Source organism: Balaenoptera ricei, chromosome 2 (genome assembly GCF_028023285.1).
Source record: "Balaenoptera ricei isolate mBalRic1 chromosome 2, mBalRic1.hap2, whole genome shotgun sequence".
Lineage (NCBI taxonomy): Eukaryota > Metazoa > Chordata > Mammalia > Artiodactyla > Balaenopteridae > Balaenoptera > Balaenoptera ricei.
The window spans coordinates 104,829,673-104,855,214 of record NC_082640.1 but is presented as its reverse complement, the minus strand read 5'-3'; the positions used below and the strand labels follow the sequence as shown (position 1 = coordinate 104,855,214).

The following is a 25,542-nucleotide window of genomic DNA, read 5'->3' as shown; positions in this document are numbered from 1 at the left end:
ACCACTGCACCACTAGGGAAGCCCAATTTATTTTAACATAAAGGAAGTTAAAAGAAATTCGCATAACATGTTTGAAATGTGTTCAGATCAAACTTTCAGGGTCTTAAGTAACAATGTAGAAAAATTATTTTTCTCAGAGTTGACATCTAAGAGATAAAGAAGAAATAGGTAAACAACCAAAGGGGGTGTTTATTCGTCAGCTGTCAGGCTGCCATCCTGGCATTCTTAGCATCTCACTCCTTACATATATTTTTTCTTAGTTCAAATTCAAAATAATGTTTCTATCTGAACATACATATGTTTATTAGACTAGAAGCTAGTCATCATTTTGATGACTGTAGGGTTTCCTGTGTAAATCTTTTTCTTATTTGATCATTCAATTCCTTATTTAACCAAGACTGGTTTATTTTCTCTTCATTTTATCATCACAGACAAATTGGAATTAATATACTAATTTGGCTCAAAATTTGTTATGTAACCCATACACTGACACACAAAACCATTTTAAATTACACATCCCTGGTTTCTCAGCCAGCATCTGCAAAGAGCTGACCTGGGCCTGGTCTCTTAACTTCTCTCCATCTGTTTCTTCATCTAGTAAAATAAGGGGCAGGATAAAGATTTCTAAGCTTACTTTCAGCTCTGAGACTCTGTGAATATCTGACTTAAGCAGACTTGGCCCTCTTTGGAAACCACTGCTCATGTGTTCCAGCCTGAACTGTGACAGTATTCACACCAGCATAAAAATCACGTGTTCAATAAGCAGGGCAGTAAGAATTGCCTGTTTAGAAACACCTGGGCAGTGGTAACAGCCATCGGTCTTGTCCTCTGCAATCCGTAAAGAATTAAACAAAGCAAAACCACAATCAGTGCACCCTCATTTTTACAGCCCAACGCAACAGAGTGAATTGAAAAATGGTTTAGGTTTTATGAGATTTGGGTTCACGTCTCCCTCTGTTGTTGATTCTAGAAGGACAAGCCTCTTCACTTTTCCAGGCTTCAGTTTACCAGCCCATCTATTAAATAATGGAAAGTTAACTCCTGAATACTTTTCCTTACTTTGTAGAAATAAGTTAAAATGTTCTTGAGATTCTGTATTGAATGTTTCACTGCAACTGTAAATAAAACGAGTACTTTTACTTCACATAAAAGCAGCCTTCTAATCTATGCTGAAGAATGAAAAAAGGTGAATTATCGGGTTCAATTCACACCTGTCATCCATTAAATGCTCATTTATCTTGCATGTTTTGCTACAGATGACTTGGTATTCTTGTGAAAACTGCCAACTGTTTTTTGTTATGAATCTAAAGATCACTACCTTGGTCCAAATTTATAGAAATTTTGTATTCAGGTGGCACACTTGCATTCATTTGTCTACCTTTTGTTGGTCACTTTCACTGAGTTAAATCCTCTAGTAAGCTATTTCTGAGCAAGTAAGCCTTTCAGCCTTTCTCTAATCATACCTAGTTGCTCAGAGATCCTGACAGAGGCAGGAGCTAGATGGTCATATTAATCCCCTCCAACTCCTCACCACCACTGATTTTAGATAGCAAGCGTCAAGAGTAAGGGGGATTTCTGAGCGCCAGTATGTAGTAGTTACCTATCTATTCGCGATAAGAACAGCAAGAAAATGGAAGGCATTAGTCAGAGAAATGTTTCCCCTTCTCAATGTCATGAAAAAGACATTTTAAAGCACTGGTTTCCCCTCCACACATTTTGCTTATGGATTAGGCATTTTTAAAAATCATGACTTCTGCTCCGAGGTCTTGCAAAAAAATCACTTAACCTCCTGGGCCTCCATTTCTTCTTATTAAATTATAGAGGTGGTATAAAACTAGGCTAAGATCTTCCAAATTCTAAGCGCTATGACTATATGAAGTAAATGGTCATTTTATGGAGGAAGAAACTTCTTGGATTTACAGAAAAATTTGCCATCCAACAAACAAAATCATTGAGGAAGATGCATCCTCTCAATGAAGGATAATTTTCACTTTCCCTCAGCACTTCTTGTCAGCACGTGATCATTTATTGCTCTCTTGTCTCTTGTGGGGTTTTTTTCTTTTTTTTTTCTCCCTTAAGCTGTCCAGAGGGCAGGGACCGTATCTTGAACACGTTATACTCCATTATAATAGTGTGTATTAAATGCAATAATACTTACTGTTATGAACGAATGAATCTTGTTAATATTTCGTATACCTGCATGGAAGAGTACTCGCTCCTTGGGGGAGCGTGGGCAATGGATGAGAGTGATGTGAGGGCAGTGACTCTTAAATTAAACTAAGGGTCAACTCGATGCAGGGATTAACAGGGAAGACCTGAGGCAGAAGATGATTCCTGTGAGTACTCTCAGCTGAGCAATCGCAATCTTGGCCTTCTGCTAACAGGTTCTTAACATTTACTCTGAACTGAATGCCTCTACCATGAAACAGGAAATCATGAAGCAGAAAGAACTTTAGGAAATAACAATGAGAAAAACAGCTGTCGGGCGTGAAGGCTTTTAATACAGTCCCCAGTCTAGTTTAATAGCGTGTGCCAAGTGGGTATTCAAAAAATAGTCATAATAAGGAGAGATGATAATGATCATCAGTACTTTGGAGGGTGCAGTGGAAGAATTGGTCCTTAATGCCTTCTGTACTGTTTTTAGCTCTGTCTCTAACTTGTTTCATCTCTTAGGGCCATCTGTGCCTCTAGTTTCCCCATCTGCAAAAGAGAGATCGTATCATTTCCTGCAGAAGTCTGTGGACTGTGCTTTAATATCCTCCAGTAAATCGTACGTAAATACAAAGCAGGCAAAGAGAAGCCAAGTGCTACCAAGAGAATAAACTTTAAGGCAGAGAGTATTATAAATTAAAATTAATTAAGACCTTCTAAGTATTCTAATGATTTGAAGTAGTTAACGCAAAGGTATGTGTTACATTCACTTTAGATTTTTTTTAAGTAAATGGGAACATTGATTATAAATAAATTCCAGGATAGTTTAATCTATTAAACTCTCTATTTTATACATATTTATCTATAATATGATGAGGGTTTTAAATTAACTTCTGAAGCAAACTAGCATTATTTAAATTAAACTTACTCTTAAAAAGGAGCAATAGGGACTTCCCTGGCGGTGCAGTGGTTAAGACTCCGTGCTCCCCATGCAGGGGACCTGGGTTCAATCCCTGGTCAGGGAGCTAGATCCCACATGCATGCCACTACTAAGAGTTCACATGCCACAACTAAGGAGCCAGGGAGCCGCAACAAAGGAGCCTGCCTGCCACAACTAAGACCAGGTGCAACCAAATAAGTAAATAAAAATATTTTTTAAAAAGGAGCAGTAATTCTTAAAAGTGCTTTAATAAATACACCTCCCAAAAAAGAAATATTTCTTCTTGTTTATTGAGAATATATAGGGAAAAAATAAAATTCAGAACATCCTACAATTGCCTAGTTCATAAAGCCAAACTGAAGGAATTATCTGAGTAAACTGACATCCTTTGAGCATATCAGCAAAGAGCCGTTGGTCACTCTCACCCTGAAAGCCTAAATTACCTTATTTTCTCAATTCCTTTTAATGATACATATGGTTTCCTGGTTTGTTTGTTTTTTTGTTCAGTCAGGTGGTGCATTGCAAAATTCAGAAGCTTTTTAATAGACTTTTGTAGGTCTCATTTTTTAAAGTCAATTTGTATCTTTATCTGTACACATGGATTATTCTTAAATATAGCAAAAAAGTCTCCTCTAATCATGATCTCCCCTGGATCCGGGATGGGGTCGACACTATGAGGAAGGAAGGAAGGTGGATGTTTAGGAGGTGAGTAACTGCATCTGCTCCAGCTTATGACGTGTACATGTAAATCACTCTTGTATGTTCAGAATTGTCTTCACAGGGACAGAATGTATTAGCTTTTCTTTCTCAAAATCAACTTCCAGTACACCACTGAAAAACTCAAACAAAATTTTAGGTACATTTTCCTTTTCAATGTGATTTCTATTTTCTTAGTTTCTCTAGATCTGCAGTCATTATTTCATCTATATTTAAAACTGGCCAGAGTTCTAGTATTATCTTTCAAGAGTTGGGTTTGGAAAGAGAAGTATCGCTTGTATCATTTGCCTTTTAAATAATAATGGATTTAATTAAATGTTTCTCTCAGAGAAACAACCCAGAGACAGAAGGCCAGCGTTTAATTCTGTGTGGACCTTCGGGTAGTAGTATATAAAATCTGTTTACACCAAATTTCCTCCATGAAAATTACAAAGAAGGAAGTGCAAAAGGGAATGAGAATTTTGGCAGAGGGAAGCCAAAATAAACTAGAAAAGATTTTTATAAGCATGTATTCATATGTAGAATAATAGACTATAGAAACATAAAATTTCAGAGTTGAAAAGAAACTTAAAGTCTCATTTTCCCTTCAAGGTTGAAATACAAATTAATTGCTTCAGTCTCAAAAAAGTGTGGAACAATACATAATTTTCTTTATTGTTTTGCTATAGCTTAATTTTCATCGTGAGATCCTGGGATAATAGATATAAGCTCACATTCAAGGTTTCCTTCCCTCCCACATGACACCATGGGTCCTGTGGAGTGTGAAACGACATCTGTCCTCTGTGTCATTGCCTACATGGTCATCCCTTGCCCCATTTGATCTTGTGATCCATCTTTCCCGGCCACCTGCTCCTTTGGGCTTGAAGCTCTCTCTTTCTTTCAAGACACTTATGTAAATATCTGAGTGAGGCCCTGGCTCCTGGACTCACTACCAAACTCTCCACAGGGATCCACGCCCTGGGGAGCAGAGCACACACTGGTTCCCTTTGCAATGGCCCAAATCTTTCTTTGTTTTGCTGTTTTGCTGTTTCTTTGTTTGCTCTCTTAGGGCTTTGCCTAGGAGGCAGCATTAGGCCCCTTATCCAGAAGGTACAGATGTCTACATTATCACTTACCCTTGACTTCTCTTCTCTACTATCCTCAAGTCCAGGGAAGCTTTTTCCACTGAGGGGGGATGGTTCCCCTTCCTCAAACCATCTCAAACCTTTGGCTAACCCAGTGTTTCTCAGTGCTTGGCTAACCCAAGATTTCTCAACATTGGCATTATTGGTATTTTGGACCAGATACGTCTTTGCTGTACGGGCTGTCCTTTGCATTATAGGGCGTTTAGCAGCATCCCTGGCCTTGACTCACTAGGTGCCAGTTGCAACCCCCAATTCTTGAAAATCATTACCAAATATCCAGTGGGCTCATCCCAGGAGTCCCCTCTGTTCTCCTAAAACCTAGGCTTTGATACACAAAAACTGGAAAGAGACTCACAGTCTATTTGCTTTCCTTTGAGGCAATGAACGCCTTCCCCGCACCTTCCCAGAAGCAATACATGTGAATGTATCAAGCAAGGAAAAGGAGGGGAGAGAAATTAGATGCAACAGCTAATATGGTTAATATTTCAAAAGCGTTATCCCATCTGTGCTGTACTTTCTCACCTGTTGCCTTAAAAGGTACACCACATGTCATTCTAGCACCTCCTTTGTGTGTATATTATCTTTTGTATATGGACTGCAGTGAATACGCATATAGAAAGAAATTTAAGAGGGGGCAGAAAGGGATTTAACCACTAAATTCTGATCAATACAGCTGACAAAAGGATTATTGTTCACGCCCAACACATACATGTAAGCACTAATATTGATATAGTTTTACTGTGTGCCACTCTTTGTGTTAAACAGACCACGCCATTTAATCCTCACAACTGCCCCATGAGGTATACTATTGTCTCACTTGGATTCCCCTGAAAACAGAGCTTGAGACAAGGGCTTTGTGCAGTTAGTTTTGGGGAGGTGATCCTTAAGGGCATGAATGAGGGTAGAGAAAGCCAGACAGGGAAGGAGGAAGAAGAGTCAATAAAAGGATGCATTATTTGGACACTGTGGTGGGCAACAGGGACTCAATTTGCTGGACTTCCTGAGAAGTGGAAAGATGCCTCCCACAATTGTCCAGCAGAAGGACAGGGGCATTTATCCATTGGTTCCCATGTCCCACTGATCAAGGGTTAACCCCCAGAGCTAGGGAGCTCTCCCAGGGCAGACAGCAGAGAAACTAGGCCTTGATGGCTCTCAGGGAAGTGAGGAGATGCAGCCAACAATGGCCCTCTGCAGACATGGCTAAAATCAGAGGTGAAATATGTGAGTCAGGGCAACAGAAGCCTCTGACACAGTTATTACCTCCCCATTTTATAGAGAGGAAACCAAGATACATGGAGATTACCTCACCTGCTCAAGGTCACAAGGTGGGTCAGTGGTAGAGTCAGGATTCAAACATGGGCCATCTGACCTCAAGGCCATGGCCCCAACCATAAGGTGTAATGACGGCTGCACTATGCACTCTTCCCCGCGTAGCTCCACCTACAGGTTTGAGCAGACCATCCACCAATTCCATTTGCAACCCAGGTTTGGGACATTTATTCAAACATTGCAGTTTCTTCTTTGGGAATTCATTTTTCAAGTTGCAACAACATAAGAAAATGCTACTAGAATGCTGCATCTGCATGTTGGGAGGAAAATAAACACCTTTCTTTTGAGATCACACAGGAAGAGAGAGGTTCAGATAGTATACCACTTGAGAGGGGGAAAAAAAGAAAACAAACAAACAAAAAATCACTCAGACAACCTTTTTTGAGTTCAGAAACTGTTTTTCAATTTTTTATTAAAACATAATTCTTCAAAGAGTATAGAAATACACCTGGCCATGACCTGTTAGAAGTCAACCAACTGCTTCAAACATACATAAGAAACATCTATCAAATTCTGGCTCACCAGAATTTATTAAGTTGTACATATATGTTATCAGAATGACACCAACGTGGCTACATTTGACAGATTCTTCTAAAGTGGACACAAGTTTCTGACAGGTTATGTTTCCTCTTGATGAACGCTGTAACAACTGTGACGGTTTGAAAGATAAGCTTGAAGGGCCACAACGGGAAGCATCAGGGCAAGGAGCTCCAGAGGGCACACAGGGGCCCCGGGAGAGTTGGTGGCAGGCCCCTGTTTCCGCTGTGAGCACACAATGCTTCAAAGAGACGAACACAAAGAGGAAGGCACTCCCTCCTCCGGACAAGGGTCTTTGGGTTCACATTCGGGAATCACAAGACAGCACACCCAGGAAAGGACAGGAAAAGGAAACTCCCTACACATAGTCTGACCTTCCTACAAAGGACAAGGGCCTGTGTGGTTCAAGGAGAAGATCCGTGAGGACCCCTGCCGTTGGGATGTGTTCTTTGCCGCTGAGGATGTCCCCTCCCTTGAAGCTTGCTCAAGGCACTGGATTGGCTCCCTTCCATACTATGAACAAGAACAAAACGCCCTCCAGAGAAGAGCAGACCTGGCGCTTGATTTGCTCTCCTTAAGAGTGAAGTTTACTTTGTGGTTTGGATTCAACCTGGTGAAGCCCACCCCAAAGTAGACTCGAATTGCTGTGAGAGCCCCCAGGCGACTGATCGATTGAGGACACTGTTCCCCCTCTTCTATCCTGTCTGGCTCCTGCTACAACTTCACTGGGAAGGAGTAAGAGGAGAGCTCACCTGGGCTAGGTATTGCCTTGGCATTGTACAGTGATGAATTCCTTTTCCATGTTCTGTTCCTCCTTTGTGCCCAAAATGAAGGGAGAACCACAGTCGTACAAACAGACTGAAAATGAGACTGGCGACGCATGGGGTCTGCGGTCCTCCTTGGAAGGGAACCTACTTTTCCCACACTTTTGGGCAGACTCACTTTTCCTAATCAAGTATTTTTAGCTTGACGTTTCCAGAGGACCCCGTTTACCCTAACTTTGCCTTTTTAAATGACCTTTAATTCCAGAAGTTGGCACAAATCTTTTTCAATACACTTTACCCCTGCTGATTGCTGCATAAAATCTTTCACATGAGACCATGTGGGAAGAGAAAACTCTACAGAGTGTGGATATTTCTCAGTCTTTCTTCTCCACTTCTAAGCTTCTCTCTCATTTGTTGAAAAAAACACAACTTAAGGGGGAAAGACATGATAAAAGCTTGCAGTGTTTTCCAACCGACTCGGCGAACTTCTCTTTCTGAGGCCTTAGTGATGCTAGGAGATGGTCAGGATAATCAAGGACAGAATATCTTCCTAATCCCTGGGCACATCTATTGCCATGTCTGTCAAATGGGGGTGCAATATTCATTCATCCCTCACCTACATCCCAGCGAAGGAGATGAAGGGCATCAGGAGAAACTGTGAGCCATGTGATCAGGCCGTCCAGAAAAAAGGTATCAAATGCCAAGGTTCTATCTTCCCTAAAGATAGAGATCAATATAAACCATTTTGAATATTTGTCATTTTAAAATCAATCAAATAGGCATTTTCTTGTGGCCACACGGCTCCATAATTATCTTGGGCTTCTCTTAGAGTGCCCCTGCTTCCTCTGAACTCATAGCCGATCTTCTCTCCGTGTATTCTCTGCAGGGCCCGGAACTGAGATATCCCCAGAAAATGCACACAGAGAACCCACCCAAGGCCCGTTTCCCACTACCCAGCTTTCGTCTCCACAGAGAGGAATGTGGACTTTACTGAGGATCACTGAGATAAATATATATATGTGTATATATATATATATGTATAAATATATATATACGCCCTCAATAAAGAGGACATTCGATTTTATATAGATTTCCCTCTCATTCAAAAGCATCTGGCCCATAGAGGAGGAATCAACCCATACTGGGTTGCAAGGAGATCAAATCATAGGCCCAGTGAAGGGAGGGCAGGAATGTGGAAGGTCTGTTGCTTCCAGGGATTTACAAGACTTGCTAGGAATCCACCTTTGGGAAGATGCTCACTTTATTGTTTCTGCTCATCTTCCGCTCCACCCTGCCTACCTTGGGCATCTTTGTCTGGATCAGCTCTTCTGGGGTGTTGCCCAAGGGGGGAAGCAGCCTCTTCTTGCTATTTCGGGTCTCTGAGAGCCACTGGGGAGGCAACTCAAATGGCCCAAAGCCGAATTGCAGGGAATACCTGTCAGGGAATGTCTCAGGTTCCACAGGGACTGCTGGTGCCACCTGGGATATAGAGTCCACTGTGCCCGGGGGTGGTGCAGGGGTAGCAAACCGTGGCCCCCGCTCTGCCTCCAGGCAGGTGGGAAGTAGCTCCCTGGCCTGGAGGTCAGCTGAGCTGGCATACTTGGCTTCACTCTCTTCCTCATCATCCGTGGGCTTAAAGATCTGCTGCTGCCCAATGTGGAACATCTCCAGGAGCTGGCTGCCCGAGCACATGCTGGGCTCCAGGCTGGCATCGGCCACCCCGCTCCCTGTGCCCACCACATTCCGGCGACTGTAGCGGTGGTGCAGTTGTACCAAGGTCCCTACCAAGCACTTGCGGATCGATTTGTTCACGGTAAGAAAGAGCACAGGGTTCGCCAGCAGAGAGACTTTGGGCAGCCAAATGGCCGTGAGCAGCAAGAAGACAGAAGTGTCGGGGACATTGAGGACAGTCTGGTAGACGACCAGTGTGGCATAGGGCACGCTGCACAAGATGAAGACCATCACCATGGACAGCAGGGTGGCGTGCAGCTCGGCCTCCCGCTGGGAGGCATAGGGGATAGAGATGGTGTTCTGCGGGGTCCGCAGCGCTGCTATGATGACCTTCTTCTTCTGGCTGGCACTCAGGGCCCGGCGGATCAGTATCAAGAAGAGGAATACCACAGCCACAGGCACGATGACCGTGGTGACGTTGTAGACCAGAACGTACACCAGGTGGCCCAACGAGTTGCTCCAGACTTCCGTGCAGGTGGACATGGCATAGATGTCAGCCACGTTGGTCACCGCAAACACAGGGACGCTGGCCACCACGGCATGGGCCCAGATGTATATCACTAGTTCTCGGGACTTGGCATCAGATATTTTTCTCTCCAGCGGATAGAGGACCGAGTAGTACCTGCCAAACGCACAAGCAAAATTCATTTCACAGAAGATACACTTTAATTAGGGGAATCTATATTACTAAAAGTAGGAGAGAGGAAAGAAAGGGTCAATTTCTTCTATTCTGCCTAAGACAGAGGAAACCACTGGGGGAATTACGAAGCTAGACCTTAAGTTTTGAGGATTTTGCTGCACAATTCACAGTTAGCTTTATAATTATTGCCACCAGGACTAAATCCAAAAGAGTGCCCTCAATATAAAGGATATCTCCATCTGCTGGAAAGACACCTCTTTTTCAATTTAAGGGTAAAGGGTAATTTGTAAAAAATTTTTTTACCTGGGCTAGAGGAGCTTGAGGGCAATTTTCAAAGCCACTAAGAGAAAGAAAATGTGTCTGCACACAAATCCAAAGGAGACTCGTGCCACAGTGGATATGCACAGATATCACTAGCATTTACAGCCACCTGGGGCAGAAGAAGCCAGTGTGAGGGAGCGACTCTGACAAAATCCTTCCACAAAATCAATCTGACTGAAAAAAATCATGCCTGCTCAATCGCCATTGTTCCCATGATAATCGCTCAGTACCCCCTAAGAGCAATTAATAGACTTAAAATGCCTGCATGATTAGATTTTTGTTAAAATCAGGGAAGACTTTTTTCCTTCAAGCTTGACTTGATTATTCTATAACCACCTAATCAGAATTCCAAAAGCACCTTGTTTCAATATCACCTATGACCTGGGGAAACCGAGTAATTTGTTAGATTCTAGAACCACATCTGTCATGAAAGGGCAGCCAGTAGCCCTCAGAGCTATGGCGAGTTTCTTCACCTTAGCTCGGCCCAGATCTGTGCAGTCAGCTAATGCTGGAGTCCAACATTAGGTTGGACCGTCCAACCCTGTTAACATGCATTCCCTCATGGGGCCAGCTGAGCAGGCGTGCCTTCTGTCACAAGGATTTCTGAGCACCACCTATGTGCTAGGTATTGTGCCAGGCACTGGACTGCAAAGATGGAAGGGCGCACGGGAAAGTTTCTAAACTAAATGGGGAAAGGGGGCATGTAAACAAACAATTATAACCGAGGAGACGATGGCTCTACTAGAGGGACGCACAAAGGAGGTAGGGAAAGGGGGCACCTGGGAAAATGTCAAGAGCAAGCGGCCCTGTGGTGGAGTCTGGCAGGGGACAAGCTGGGGGAGAGACGATGCAAACACAACACGACCACGGATGACCAGAGATGGATGGAGTGCGGTAAAATGTGTTCTAGGTCACTTTCTGGGAAGGGAAAAAAAGAGAAAGAAATGTATAAGTTATGCACGCTCTCGATTGTTTTTCTCTGAATACGGAGAAGCTTTTCTAACCACCGCTCAGTAAATCCATTGTGATGGCCCCACGCCCACGCATGAATACGCGTTCACTGTCTCTGATTCCCATTTGCAAAGTGACAGGTAACAAAACCAGGCTTCCCGTCATTTTTGATTCCACTCTAGGTTGGGAAATAGACTGCAGCACAAGCACACAGGCTCACTATACATCATTTTGTTAGTGTGTGCGTCTCTAGAGGATGATGCAGGAAGTGTAGGTGGCCTCCCAATTCACTTGCTGACTCGGTGCCATGAAACAAATATCTGGGAAAGAAGTGAGAGAAAGGACTGTTTTCCCTTTCTCTTTGTGCACAACGAACCTATGCTTTCCAGTAATCTGCATCTCTGAATAATGAAATAGGAATTTACCAAACTTGCTTTTCTACTAAAAGAACTTGCTTATCTTTTTAAAAAATTAGGAATTTGGGATTAATAGATATACACTACAATATATAAAATAGATAAACAACAAGGACCTACTGTGTAGCACAGGGAACTATATTCAATATCTTGTAATAATCTATAATGGAAGAGAATCTAAAAAAGAATATATATATATATATATATATACACACACACACATATATGTATATAACTGAATCACTTTGCTGTACACCTGAAACATTGTAAATCAACTATACTTCAATTAAAAAAAATAAAAATAAAAGACACACTGAAAAAAAATGATGGCAAAAATACAGTAGATTTTCTACTGGAAAGAAAATAAGGATTTCTTATTATTTGCGTATTTTCTTGCCTAAAACCAAAGGCTCAAAATAACCCACAGGGATTTTTGCATTGCTTCCAGGTAGAATAGCAACCTGTCCAGAATAATGTGTTCCCACTCTTGTTGAATCCTATTCTTAAAAAACCTTCAGGATTTATAGCAGCATTATTTATAACAGCCAAAAAGTGGAAACAACCCAAATGTCCATCAACTAGTAAATGGATAAACAAAATGTGGTATATGCATACAATGGGAATATTATTTGGCAATAAAAAGGAATGAAGTAAGTTGTTAAGAGAGTAGATCGTGAGTTCTCATTACAAGGAAAATGAACATTTTTTGGTATCTATATGAGATGATGGATGTTAACTAAATTTATAGTGAATTGTTTCACAATATGTGTAAGAGAAGTCATTATGTCATATACCTTAAACTTGTACAGTGCTGTATGTCAACTATAACTCAATAAAGCTGGAAAGAGAAAAAAAGAAGTATTGATACCTGCTATAACATGGGTGAGCCTTGAAAACATTATGCTGAGTAAAAGAAGCCAGGCACAAAAGAACACATATTGTATGATTCCACTTATATGAAATGTCCCCCCATACAGAGACAGAAAGTAGATTCGTAGTGGCCTAGGTCTGGGGGTGGGAATGGGGAATAACTGTAAATGAACACAAGGTTTCTTTTTAGGGTGACGGAAATATTCTAAAGTTGAATTGTGGTCATGGCTGCACAACTGTACATATACGAAAATTCATTGACTTGTACATTTTAAATGAATTTTATGATATGTAAATTATATCTCAATAAAACTATTTTAAAAAAAAAACCTTCAGGAAAGAAAAGTCCACCATGTGGACTGCAGACATAAGACCTCACCAAGCAGGTATGAAGGGGTCGCCAGAAAGACACACCTGCCATGAACACAGAATGGATCAACACAAAAAGGATTAGGGTGCCCACCGGGAAGTAAACAGACTTTTCACAGTTTTATTCCAGTTCTGTGCAATGGCACTTCCCAGGTGTTCACAGACCTCTGGTTGAGCATGAAAGAGACATGCAAGGTAACCAAAAAGTGGGTGTGGCAAACTGGCACCACCTGGTGCACATTCAGCTTGCTGAAGGGATTCCAGTGGCCCACATACTAAGTTTCTGAATGCAAATTAATTGCCAACATTTAAAAATGAGAGAATTCTAGATTTCTGATTTCTCTTCTAAGAAATAGAAAGTCTGGCCCACTGAGTCGTGATACTCACAAAGCAACTATTAGCTGCATCTGCTGAGTGATGGCCCCTATAAACAGGAATGCAGACACACAACCCCAACCTGACCTGGGTCACTTGGTTTTGTCACCTGCCTCATCTGCCTCTGTGGATGGTGAGTTTCTAGGGAGAAACTGTCAAGGAGCTGGAGTGGTTCCCTGCAAGATCTGATGGTAAAATGATTGCAGACAATATATCTAAGGAAGAATGTGCCAACCAGAACGGAAGACTAGAGAAAGAGAGATAAATATTGTGGCCAAACACAGGCCACAAATAATTCATTTAGTTCGTTTTACCCCTGAGGAAACTGAGACTTAGAGATGTTAAGCCACTTTGCCCAAAGCCACCAGCGAGAAAGCAGCATAGGTAGGACTTAAAGCCAGACTTCTGGTTCCAGAGTCCTCTTTCTTAAGCACAATGTCAATGACTTCTCCTAGTATGTAGGGGGCTTTGTGTGGCTCTGTGTCCTCTGTGCAGACAACACTGGGCAGCTAATGAAATCAGGGTTCCAAGCCAGAGAGGCTGAAGCAACTCCATAGATGGATTCTGCAATCCATACACTTATAGGTCATTAAGGTATTGAGTATGTTTTAAATGGACAAAGAGTTTTAAAATTCTAAATTCATCTAAAACGTAGTTAAATTTATCACAGGGTATAAAGTCAGAAGAGCCAGCACTTTCCCTTCAGCAACTTCTCCTCTCTGTAAATCTTGAAATCAAAAGTTCTTGTGGACACAAAATATTTTTCAATTCTTCTTTGCTTATTTAATTCTATTCTCTAAAATGTATTATTATCTCAGTTGTATTCATGAAGTGCTAGCAACAAAGAGAAAAGACAGGAAGCTGTTGATTACTGAGAACTTCACACTTCACTTTGATAAATTTGATCAAATTATGTATGACAGCAGTAGCTAGGATGTAAGATTTATTTCCAAATGAACATCCTTTTAAAAAGGATGGGAAGAGAAAACAAACACCATCACAATATAAAACCTTGGAAGTAAATCCTCCAAAGGAATTCTGGTGCTATCTGGCCAGGTCCAATAGGACCGTCTAATCATTTGTTAAATAGCCACTGAATTGTTCTCTTGTTCTTCCAGAAATGTTTTCATCCTGCATCAAAAGGCCCTAATTGCAGAGTTAGCAATCTGATGAGCAATCTACTTCAAACTGCAATGCAAATACGGCTAATTCCAACCAAGCTGAAACTATATCATGATCCAGCTCTGCCCCAGCACCGTCATGATGTAACCTCCCCAATGCCACATCTTTCTGTTGACAACAAGCAGGCTAAAAAGCAGTATTTGGAACACTGACTATTCACTATTTGCTTCATGATGCTAATTTTTCAATACACTTAAAAAAAAAAGTTGCACCCCTGGCTACCTGATCTTACCTGTCCAAGGCAATGGCAGGGAAGCTGAGGATAGTCACAGAGCAGAAGACTTTGTGCAAAAACTTAACGACCTTGCAGAAGAGCATGGTGTAGATCCACCAGCAGCAGTGAGGACTGGTGCTGAGGATGATGTCGAAGGGCACGCAGACCAGGCTGGCACAAATCCCCGAGCAGGCCAGGTTTTTAATGAACCTGTTGGTGACAGATTTGAACACGGTTGTGCGGCAAGTCGACCATAACACCATGAAGTTTCCTGGCCAGATAGGCAAAAATAAAAACCAAAAAAAAATGTTTAAATAAAAAGAAAGAAGACAAAAAAGAAAGAAAGAAAATACAGGTTAAAAAAAAGATTGAAAAACCATATTTGAGAGTTCATTTCAAAGAACATAAAGGCATATGATATTGTCAATTTATGTGAAATTATTAAATCACTTTCATAAGTATCAAAAAGTCTAGAAGAATTTTTTAGTGGTGAGTTTTGTTATTTAATTTTAGGCATAAGAGTGTAATGAGGATGATTCTGTCTCACCTGAGTATAAACAGTCGGCTAGGGATTACTTAACCTCAGCCAGTCTACTCTGACCAAGTTTGCAAATGACCTCCGCCTTACCAAACTCTGTAACAGAAAGAGGACGAAAGCCACACGTGTGGCTTAAAATTTCCTAGTAGTGATATTTTTAAAAAGTAAAAAGAAGCAGGTGAAATTTTAATAGTGTATATTATTGAACCCAATCTATGCCAAACGTTATCATTTCAACATCATCACTTTAAAAAGTATTAAAGTAATATATTCATTCTTATTTTTGTGCTACATCTTTGAAATGTGGCGTGCGTTTTTTTTGTTTGTTTGTTTTGTTTTTTATTTATTTATTTATTTTTGGCCGCGTTGGGTCTTCGTTGCTGCATGCGGGCTTTCTCTAGTTGCGGTGAGCGGGGGCTACTCTTCATTGTGGTGCGCGGGCTTCTCATTGCGGTGGCTTCTCTTGTTGCGGACCACGGGCTCTAGAGTGCAGACTCAGTAGTTGTGGCGCACGGGCTTAGTTGCTCCGCGGCATGTGGGATCTTCCCGGACCAGGGATCAAACCCATGTGCCCTGCCTTGGCAGGCAGATTCTCAACCACTGCGCCACCAGGGAAGCCCCTGGCGTGCGTTTTTTAAATTGAAATATAATTAATATATAACATTGTATTCTTTTTAGGTGTGCATGGTGTATATCTTATTTTACACTTACAACACATTTTCAGTTCACACTCATCACATTTCAAGGGCTCCATAGCCACATGCAACTGGCGGCCACTGGACAGGCCTGCACTGTTCTAGACCTTTAGCGCCAATAACACACTTGCCTGTCCCTCTCTGAGCATCTTCTTCCTGTGGCTTCCACAGGCCTACAGCCTCCTGGTGTTCCTCCCACCTCTCCCAGGCCCTGGCTGCTCCCAGTCTTCTACACCAGGCCCTTCCCCATCCTCTCTCTCCAGCTTCTCCCTAGGTTAAATCACCCATTCAGGTGGTTCTCCACTGAGCTGCTGGTGACTCCCACATTCATGGCCCAGACTAGGCCTCTCCTCTCAACTCCAGACTCCTGTCCCACTAAACGTCTGATTCTCCACCCCCTCTCGGTCTGTTCCGCCCACCCATTGTCCTCCAGAGCCTACACAATCCAGGGCCAACCTGCCTAATCTCACACCACGCTGCCCCTGGCTTGCTGGGCACTGACCACGCTGCCCTTTTTTTCTGTTCTTGAAACACAACGAGGCTGATCCGGTCTCCACGCCTGTGCACAAGTTTTTTATACTGCCTAGCATGGTCCTCGTGTGTCTGATTCCTTTTAATCCAGGTCTTAGTATAATTGCTGCCTCCTCAAAGAGGCCTCCGCTAACCATATTTTTATTTTAAATACTCACTGCTCCTCCCTCCAGCATACTCTCTTATAATATCCCGTTGTGGCCTTCTCAGCTCTTATCATAATTATTAATTTGTTTACTCATTTTCCCTTCATTTCATGAGGATAAAAAAACATGTCAATCTTGTTCACTATTATAACTCCACTGCCTAGTTCAGTATCTGGCACAGAACAGGCATTCAGTAACTATTTAGATGAATGAATTTGAAAGAGGACAAACAGTAATCAAAAGTCCCTGCAGTAAGATAACCCGTTTCGTAGTAGGAAGGTCATGAGAGGCTATTCTGAGTCAGTAGTTCCCAAACCTCACTATGCATCAGAATTACTACACCAGACATCCTGAATCATAGTTATAGGTATAGAACTGGGAACCTGCATTTGTAACAAGCACTTCAGAGAGAGCTGGCCCCCAGACTGAAGTTTCAGAAATGCCACATCTAGACAGAGACTGTAGCCTTCATCCCCAGAGTCTCACAGGGCCCAAGTCGTCAGGTATGCGGGGCAGCCTACGTTACCAGGGGAGACTTTACCTGGTGAGAGATCCAGGTCCACATGGCCAATCAGTCATGACCCAAGGACACTGCTCTCTCCTGGGCACAGGCACAGAGAACGCCCTCTAATGACTGAGGCACAGCTCAGCCTCATGCGCAAGGACAGCATGGTGCCAGGGGAGGGGAGCTCAGGGCTCAGGGCTCAGGTCTGCAGCCGAAGTCACCCCCAGGGGCTGCCTCGCTGCCTCAGACGCTGACATAACTTACTGTCAAGAGTCTCTTTTCAGACACAGTAGTCTACAGCTACTTCTTATCTGCCAGAAAAAAAATGGGCACTGCATTTAGGTAAGTAGGCCAGCTGCTTCCAGGAAATTCTCTACCAAACTTTCCTTACATAAATATGCTGACTCAGTGAGATGAAATTCACAGTGTGAATATATACACGTTTGTTCAATAGAAAAGCTGTTTATACTAATGTTACCACCTCAGGCCCCCTCAAGCTTTCCTGTCACCAAGGTTACAGACTGAGCAATAATGATGTATTTGAAGCTCCAAATATAGGGGGATTTTTTTTTTTTCTGGCCTTTCCCACTGAAATGCAGATGAGGATCTGGCTGAAGCATCTTTCCTCACTTAAGTTTTACAGATAGGACTTAAAATCTGGTAACCATCTAATAATGAAATTGCCCACTTAAAGAAATCTGCCGTAGGGCTTCCCTGGTGGTACAGTGGTTAAGAATCTGCCTGCCAATGCTAGGGACACGGGTTCAAGCCCTGGCCCGGGAAGATCCCACATGCCGCGGAGCAACTAAGCTCGTGCACCACAACTACTGAGCCTGAGCTCTAGAGCCCACAAGCCACAACTACTGAGCCCACGTGCCACAACTACTGAAGCCTGCGAGCCCGTGCTCCGCAACAAGAGAAGCCACTGCAATGAGAAGCTCACGCACCACAATGAAGAGTAGCCCCCGCTCGCCGCAGCTAGAGAAAGCCCGCACACAGCAACGAAGACCCGACACAGCCAAAAATAAATAAATAAATAAATTTATTAAAATAAAAAAAGAAATCTGCCGTGAGGAGAGTGTCATAGTATCTTCAGTTGTTAATATCGGGGCTGTCTCCAGTCCACTAGGGGACTTCCTATAAAGACCATCCTTCTGCTTTATAAATCAAGACCCATAGGATTTTCTATGTCTCTATCACTGTTAATCTTTGTCGCTTGGTAGGTTACACTGAATAAAACATTTTGTATAACAAACAGGAAAATTCACTGCAAAGGAGAGGACAGGCTGTGTGCCAAGGTCTCTCATGAACACAGTAGAATTCTCTGAAATTAATCTCCATCATTACCCTCACACTCTAACTCTCTTATCTTTCTCTCTCCCTCCCAATTATGTCAGGCACACTTTTTTATTGTTTTTTTCTTAAATCATACATTTTATTAGTATGTCCACGCTTGCGAATGAGGAAACTTGTTTTCAATGAGTTATTATTGAAAAACCCGAGATGGCTATAATCACATTGTATCTCCACTTATTTATAAAACTCTACGAGGCATCTGAAGCCTAATCCCTTTTCCTAAGAACCAGAAGCTAAAGAAGCCTCTATGTTCTTTCCCTTCTTTAAACCACCTCTCTCTGTCTTCACTTTAAAACTGACTCATTTGGCTTTAAGAACCCAAATTAGAGAAAAGTATCAGGAGAGGAGCACCCACACTCAAGATCTGATTGGCCACACATTAAAAAAAAAGTGTGTGTGTGTACACATGAGTACACACATAAACGTGCAAGCACACAAATATACACACAACAAAACAAAATAATTACATATTTGATCATTTAATCTCATGAGCACTTTAGATTCTTCTTAGCTTTACAAGGTACATCAAGGATAACTCAGCATATATTTTAAATAACACAGTATTCAACCTTGAGACACTTTTTAGTTTAGGCATCGTGGTCTAAATCACCCAACTCCCTTTAGAAATGATTCAAGTTCTGTACCCATTCTTCCTCCCTACATATTCCCATTATATTTTCTAATGCTGGATTCCATGACAACATTCAGCGCCAGGGCTGTGGGCACAGCAACACAATTAGTACACACTCATAGCACACACAACCAAAACAGGAATAAGAGGTAGAGCATGATGGCACTGGTAATACAAACCTACTCTCCCTGGGGCTGCTATTACTTTATCATTACTCCTCATCTAAAATACAAATCAAGATTTCTCTTTACACAGTGTAATTTGATATCACACAATGCATAAAAGGACAAAAAAGAAAGTAAAAATTATCCACCCAGTGATAACTATCTGTAAACTTTAAGTATTTATCCTTCCAAACTTCTTTTTATATATACGGACTTTTTGATTATGCCAGTGGGACCAACTACTCACACTGCTTTTTTAGATCTTTTTCCATAACAACCACCTTTCTATACAATAAATAAAAATAGATCCATATCGTCATTTTAACAGCTTCATAAAAGCAACAGTGCTTCTCTGGTTATACCCTAATGTATTTTGTCTATTGCATATTGATGAGGTTTTTTTTAAAGCTGTTTTCAATACATCTCTATTATACAATGTTGAGATCAACATCCTTATATATTTAAGTTTGGAGGAACTGAACTGACTATTTACTGAAGATAAATTTCTAGAAGCAGAATTTCCCGGTCAAAGAGTTTACACACTTTTTATATATATTGCAAAATGACCCTCCACAAAAGTCATATGAGAGAGGTGCTTTCCCGATATGCTCACTAAAAGTTCTGCTGTCTCACTAAAATATTTGGAATTTTGCATACTTCCTCAATCCTACGATTCATGTTTTCCTTATTTCCAGAAAATTTTCATCCATTGACTCTGAATTTTGCCCTACCCTTTCTCCTTACTATCATCTTCTGGAATTCTTATTAGATTTATGTTAGACCTCATTCTAGTCTCTTAACCTCTCATTCATATTTTCCATTTTCCATCAATTTATTGTCTTCTGCAAACTGAATGCTATTTCTCATGTCTTCCTTCCATTTTATCAATTCTCAATTCATCTGGAAGTAATCAAACCATCTTTCTTTCTTTCTTTTAGCTTCTTGGGTATTAAACTTCTTGAAATTTGTATTTGGGTCTACTTCAAACTGCTTACTCTTTATTCCTAGTGTCTAGTTATTTTACTATGGCTCTTTTCCTTCTTTAATGTGTAATCACGTTTCTTTTCTTGGCTGTGTTGGGTCTTTGTTGCTGCGCGTGGCTTTCTCTAGTTGGCGGTGAGCGGGGGCTACTCTTCATTGCGGTGCGCGGGCTTCTCACTGTGGTGGCTTCTCTTGTTGCGGAGCATGGGCTCTAGGGTGCCCGGGCTTCAGTAGTTGTGACATGCAGGCTCAGTAGTTGTGGCGCACGGGCTTAGTTGCTCTGCGGCATGTGGGATCTTCCTGGACCAGGGCTAGAACCAGTGTCCCCTGCATTAGCAGGTGGATTCTTAACCACTGTGCCACCAGGGAAGCCCCTGTAATCATGTTTTTTAAATGCTTATACTTTCTTTTAGATTATTCTATTGTTTCTAGTTCTAGACGTGTTAATTTTGCCATTTGTTGGTTCTCCTGGCCCTCCTTTCATGGTTTTCCTCATATGGTTTTTAATGTTCAGTTATGAGCTCATAGTATATGGGGGTTGTTTTTCTGTGGCAGGCTACAGACCCTGGTTGTGGAAATGTTTCAAGTGGCTAGCCAAGCACATATTAGTACTTTGTTGCACTTTCATGTGCAAATCAAAGACAATGCAATTGAAGGACCATTCTGAGAAAGGTTTAGTGTGTGGGGAAATTTTTACCCTAGGGAGACGCAGGATATTTTAATGACTAAGAGCACAGACCCTGAAGCCTTACTCCCAGATTCAAGTCCCAGCTCCACCATTTACTAGCTGTGTGATCATGGGTGAATTAACTTCTCTGTGCCTCAGTTTCACCATCTGTAAAGTGGACATAATAACAATGCCTATGTCCCAGGGGCATTGTGAGTATTTAATGAGCCCATACAAGTAATATAAGCACAGCACTTAGAACAGCTTCTTGTGCCTAATACATGCTATGTAAGTAGATATGTCACTGTTGTTATTAGTTGCAAAACTTTCCAGAGGGCACCAAGGAAAGGTCTGACAGAGAGAGAAACAGTGAGAGGGTGGGCCAGAGGAAAAGAAACCTGGAGCTGTATATAGAGAAGATAGAAGAGGACAGGTCCCTAGAAGGACTTGGAAGCAATCAGGAAGAAGAGACAAGGTAGGACTGACTGGCCTGCAGGTTCCACATGGAACACTGGGGTCTGACAAGGAAGAAACTCCTAGGTTTACCCCATGGAGGTCCGTTGGGTGGTGCTGGCAAACTCACAGCAGACTGTCCCGTGGGGTCATGATGGGTGCCTGGGACTATGGTGTTTGAGTAGTTGTGACAATTTCAGAGCTCCGTCCTCAGGCCCGTGGCACACACACAACTTGTCTCTCTCCCCCTCACTGTTGTCTGGATTCAGTGACTTCACTAAAGCCTTGTCTCCCTGGCAGTGGGGGCAGGGGCTGCTGCAAGATCTGCTCCCTCCTAGAATGTCCAGCCTCCATTTGAATCGCCCATGACAGGTCTCAGACCAAGGACATCTCTTCTCCAGATGGAGTCCTGCTCCTAGAATCCATCAAGCCTATCATAAGACATTCCAAACACCTTACAGAAATCTTGCAGCAGCACACAAACATGATACATCTTAATAAAGCCCCAGAGTGAATTAAAAACCCAAAGGGTCAAAAAAAAATCAAAAAAGGAATCAATGATCTTGACATGGTTTCATTAAGAAAAATGAAAAATCTCAAAGTAATAATGACTTCCTAATGTTTTCAATTCAATAATCTAAATAGCTTGAAACCATCAAGAGATTATTTGTACCATTATGGGAAAAGTTTTAAAAATGCTATCTGGCCAACGATGATGGTACAAGTAATAAAACAATGATTATAACTATACTTTATTATTTGTTTAAAAAACTTTTTAGAACATTAATAATTACCCACCATCTTCCCAATAGGTAGCCACTAAGCATTCTTGTGCATTTAGACACACAGCTTGAGCAATTAAGAATTTTAATCAGAATTTAAATTTTGAAAAAATTCTATTCAAAATTATTTGAAAAAAAAAAAAAAAACTTCAATTGGCCCTTGAACAAGGCATGGGTTGATCTGCATATAACTTATAGTCAGCCCTCCACACTTCCTCCACATCCATGGATTCAACCAACCATGGAATGTGTAGTACTATGGTAAATATTTACTATTGAAAATTATCTGCATATAAGTGGACCCACGCAGTTCAAACCCATGTTGTTCAAGGGTCAGCTGTATTCAGTTTTTTACCACCTTTCTAGAAAGTAAAGGTGTCCCTGAATATCTGAGGGCATTTCTCCATTTTATTTAGGTATGGTTCAGAGGTAGTTTCATTATGACACTGATTTTTGCAAAGAGTTAGTTTTAAAAGAATGCCAGGGCTTCCCTGGTGGCGCAGTGGTTAAGAATCCGCCTGCCAATGCAGGGGACATGGGTTTGAGCCCTGGTCCGGGAAGATCCCACATGCTGTGGAGCAGCTAAGCCTGTGCACCACAACTACTGAGCTCTAGAGCCCGCAAGCCACAACTACTGAGCCCGCATGCCACAACTACTGAAGCTCACATGTTGCAACTACTGAAGCCTGCATGCCTAGAGCCTGTGCTCCGCAACAAGAGAAGCCACCACAATGAGAGGCCCACGCACCACAACAAAGAGTAGCCCCCGCTCGCCACAACTAGAGAAAGCCTGCGTGCAGCAACGAAGACCCAGGGCAGCCAAAAAAAAAATAAATTAAATGTATAAATTTATTTAAAAAAAAATTAAAAAAGAACGCCAGAGGGGGAAAAAATGCAAGATTGACTAATTAAACCCATTTTGAAGAAGAGCAGAGGTACAAAAGTAACTTGATTAATTTTCCCAAAGCATTCAGTAGTTCCCTACTGCCACTAGGAAAAAAACAAATGCAAACTTCTCAGCATCATATAATACCCTTTAAGATACAACCCCTGGCTGCTCCCAAGCTTACTACCCAAAGTTGCAGCATCATGATAGAATGAAATAACGCTGGAAATCTAAAGGGCAAATCCACGTTTTTCTCTGAACCCTTAAACCTGCTGCCTAAGCAAAACCCTCAAAGGAAACTCCCTTTCATTAGCAAGAGTGAGAGAGAGAGAGAGAGAGAGCAAGCAAGGGAAAGAGAAAGCGAGGGTAAGACAAGATAGGAATAAAGAACTCCTCAGTGTAGAGAAGGCAAATTGTACCTGACAAGTTCAAAAAAAAAAAGACACTGTTAAGCTCTGTGAACCTGGGGGCACAAATATTAAAACTGAGTTACAAAGTTCACACTTCCAAAGGAAAGCTTAACTAGTTCTAAAAATGATTCTATCTTATTCTGACTTTTAAAAAATCTTTCTCCCATTAATCTATGTGGGTAAATTTCCCAGCTACCCAGAGAGTCAGCACTGGCAAGGTGATAAATAGCTTTTTGCCACCAGTATTATTATGAATTATGGCCGCAGCAAGAATGTGGAGGAACACAAGCTTGTAGCCAGAGCACTGTGCCTGGTGGTTTTCAATACAATTTGCTCTTCCTCGGAGTCTAAAAGTTTGAGCCTCTCCCCCACTAATGAAGAGTCAATTTTCTGTAACTTGTGATTAAACTATCTAATATCTGCCCAACTCTTTTTAAACTGATCATTATTAGCGTGAGAAAACTGTTACTTTAGTTACAATTAATCTGATTCCAGAGGTTGTTCTGAGATGATACAGAAGGTTCCAATTAAGCAGGAATTGGATTAACAGGAAGAAGCTATGTAGTAAGTTTATTAAAATTCATGGTGAATTTCAAATAATTGCTGTGAATGAAAAGCATCTTATGAAATACATATCCCCAATCTAACCTTGGATGGTTTCCCCTTAGAATACGTATTCCCAATGAATAATTCAGATAAAATATTAACAGGATTCAGTTTTGTAATACATAAGAATATAGAAAGAGACTCCAACAATAGCCTCTTCCAATCAGCTCCTGTGAGGTTGCACAAAGAATTTTAGGTGAGTCTGCAACACATGTGCATATGTTTTAGCAACAATGGTATCCCCAAAGGTAAGGCAGACTATATAGCTCAATCAAGACAAAGAGATCCCAGTGACCGTAGCCACTGGGGTTCTCTCGTGGAAGTCGCAATGCCCCTGAAACTAGCTCAATCCCTCCCATCTCTCAACACACAGCAAGATACACACAGATCTAAAAGGTAAGAAGAAAGACTCACAAAATCTGAAGTTGATAACTGTCCCTTTTTTGACTACTCAAATTTTTTCCATATAAACTAACCAGAAAATTTTCATAACTTCACAGGATTCCTTGCTCTCCGATCTCTCACATTAAGTAGATTAACCTCCCTGAAAGGTATATTATTCCCTGAAAAAAAATATGGCAAGAGTCTCAGTATCATTGGCCCCATCTAACTGTGACAGCTTCGAACCTTTAATAACCACAAGCTCCATTTCCCCCTCAGTAGGTGTATGGAGAAAGCTTCCAGGGAAAAGGAGGAAACCAGTTATCAAACTCTCTCTCTCATTACACATGCTCCCCTTGGATCTGCATGCTAACAAGATATTCCTGATTAAGTGGAGGTGAAGTAGTTCACTGCCTTAAATGTCTACTCCACAGGCCATCCTACTAAGAGGTTCTTGTCTATATTAAATTGCTTATGTAGTCTTTGAAGGCAGAGTCTGTATCTTCTGCACCATTCATATAGCATTAGCCTAGAGGGGTTATTTCTCCCATAAAATAGTGGGAGATTACAAAGCCTGAGAAGAACCTTATCTGGAAATTCTGTTGACCCTCATGAGCACGAACCACGGTGTTGTATCTAGGAGTTGCTTCATAAATACCCAGATAAGTGAATGAATAAAAGCTTGAAGTTCAATATGACTCTATCAGAACTATCAGAATTTTTAATCTGTGTACTCAGTTTTGCAGGTACATCTATTGATGCCAACTGCCTTTGATCAACAAGCTGAATGTTTACTATCTCCCCATCGCCAGCACACAGTGTCAGAGCAGCTTGAGAGTGATGTGTTCAACGATACATCACACTATACTATAATTAGTCTAGTGAACGTGCACAGAATACACACATGCATTCTATTCTCCTACTCCCTCAGTTCCAGTAACTACAATATGCAGTCTGAAAGGGAAAATTATGTTGGAAATATTTCCAAAGAACACAAGGGTAAGATAATTAGAGGGCTAAGAAAGGAAAGTGAGCTCAATCCTGCTTCAGTCCACGGGGGACCCAGCGCGGCTGATGCGAGGTGGAGGAATAAGATTTTGGAAATGAGTGTCTCTTATTCCTTATGATCTGGCACAATCTGACAATGACATTAATTCAGAGTTGAAAACTCCATGGCTT

General features: G+C 41.6%; 1 protein-coding gene across 3 annotated transcripts in view; it reads right to left on the bottom strand.

Moving 5' to 3' along the window:
* Positions 1–25,542, bottom strand: part of GPR176 (G protein-coupled receptor 176) — a 341,317-nt gene that overhangs the window by 221,477 nt on the left and 94,298 nt on the right. For 2 of the 3 annotated variants that reach the window (XM_059913664.1, XM_059913665.1), the window contains exon 4: positions 14,650–14,902. In XM_059913664.1, the coding sequence (XP_059769647.1) occupies positions 14,650–14,902 (253 nt within the window). Of the gene's footprint in view, positions 1–6,676; positions 9,916–14,649; positions 14,903–25,542 lie in introns of those variants that run through there. The other variant, XM_059913666.1, reaches the window with a different exon arrangement.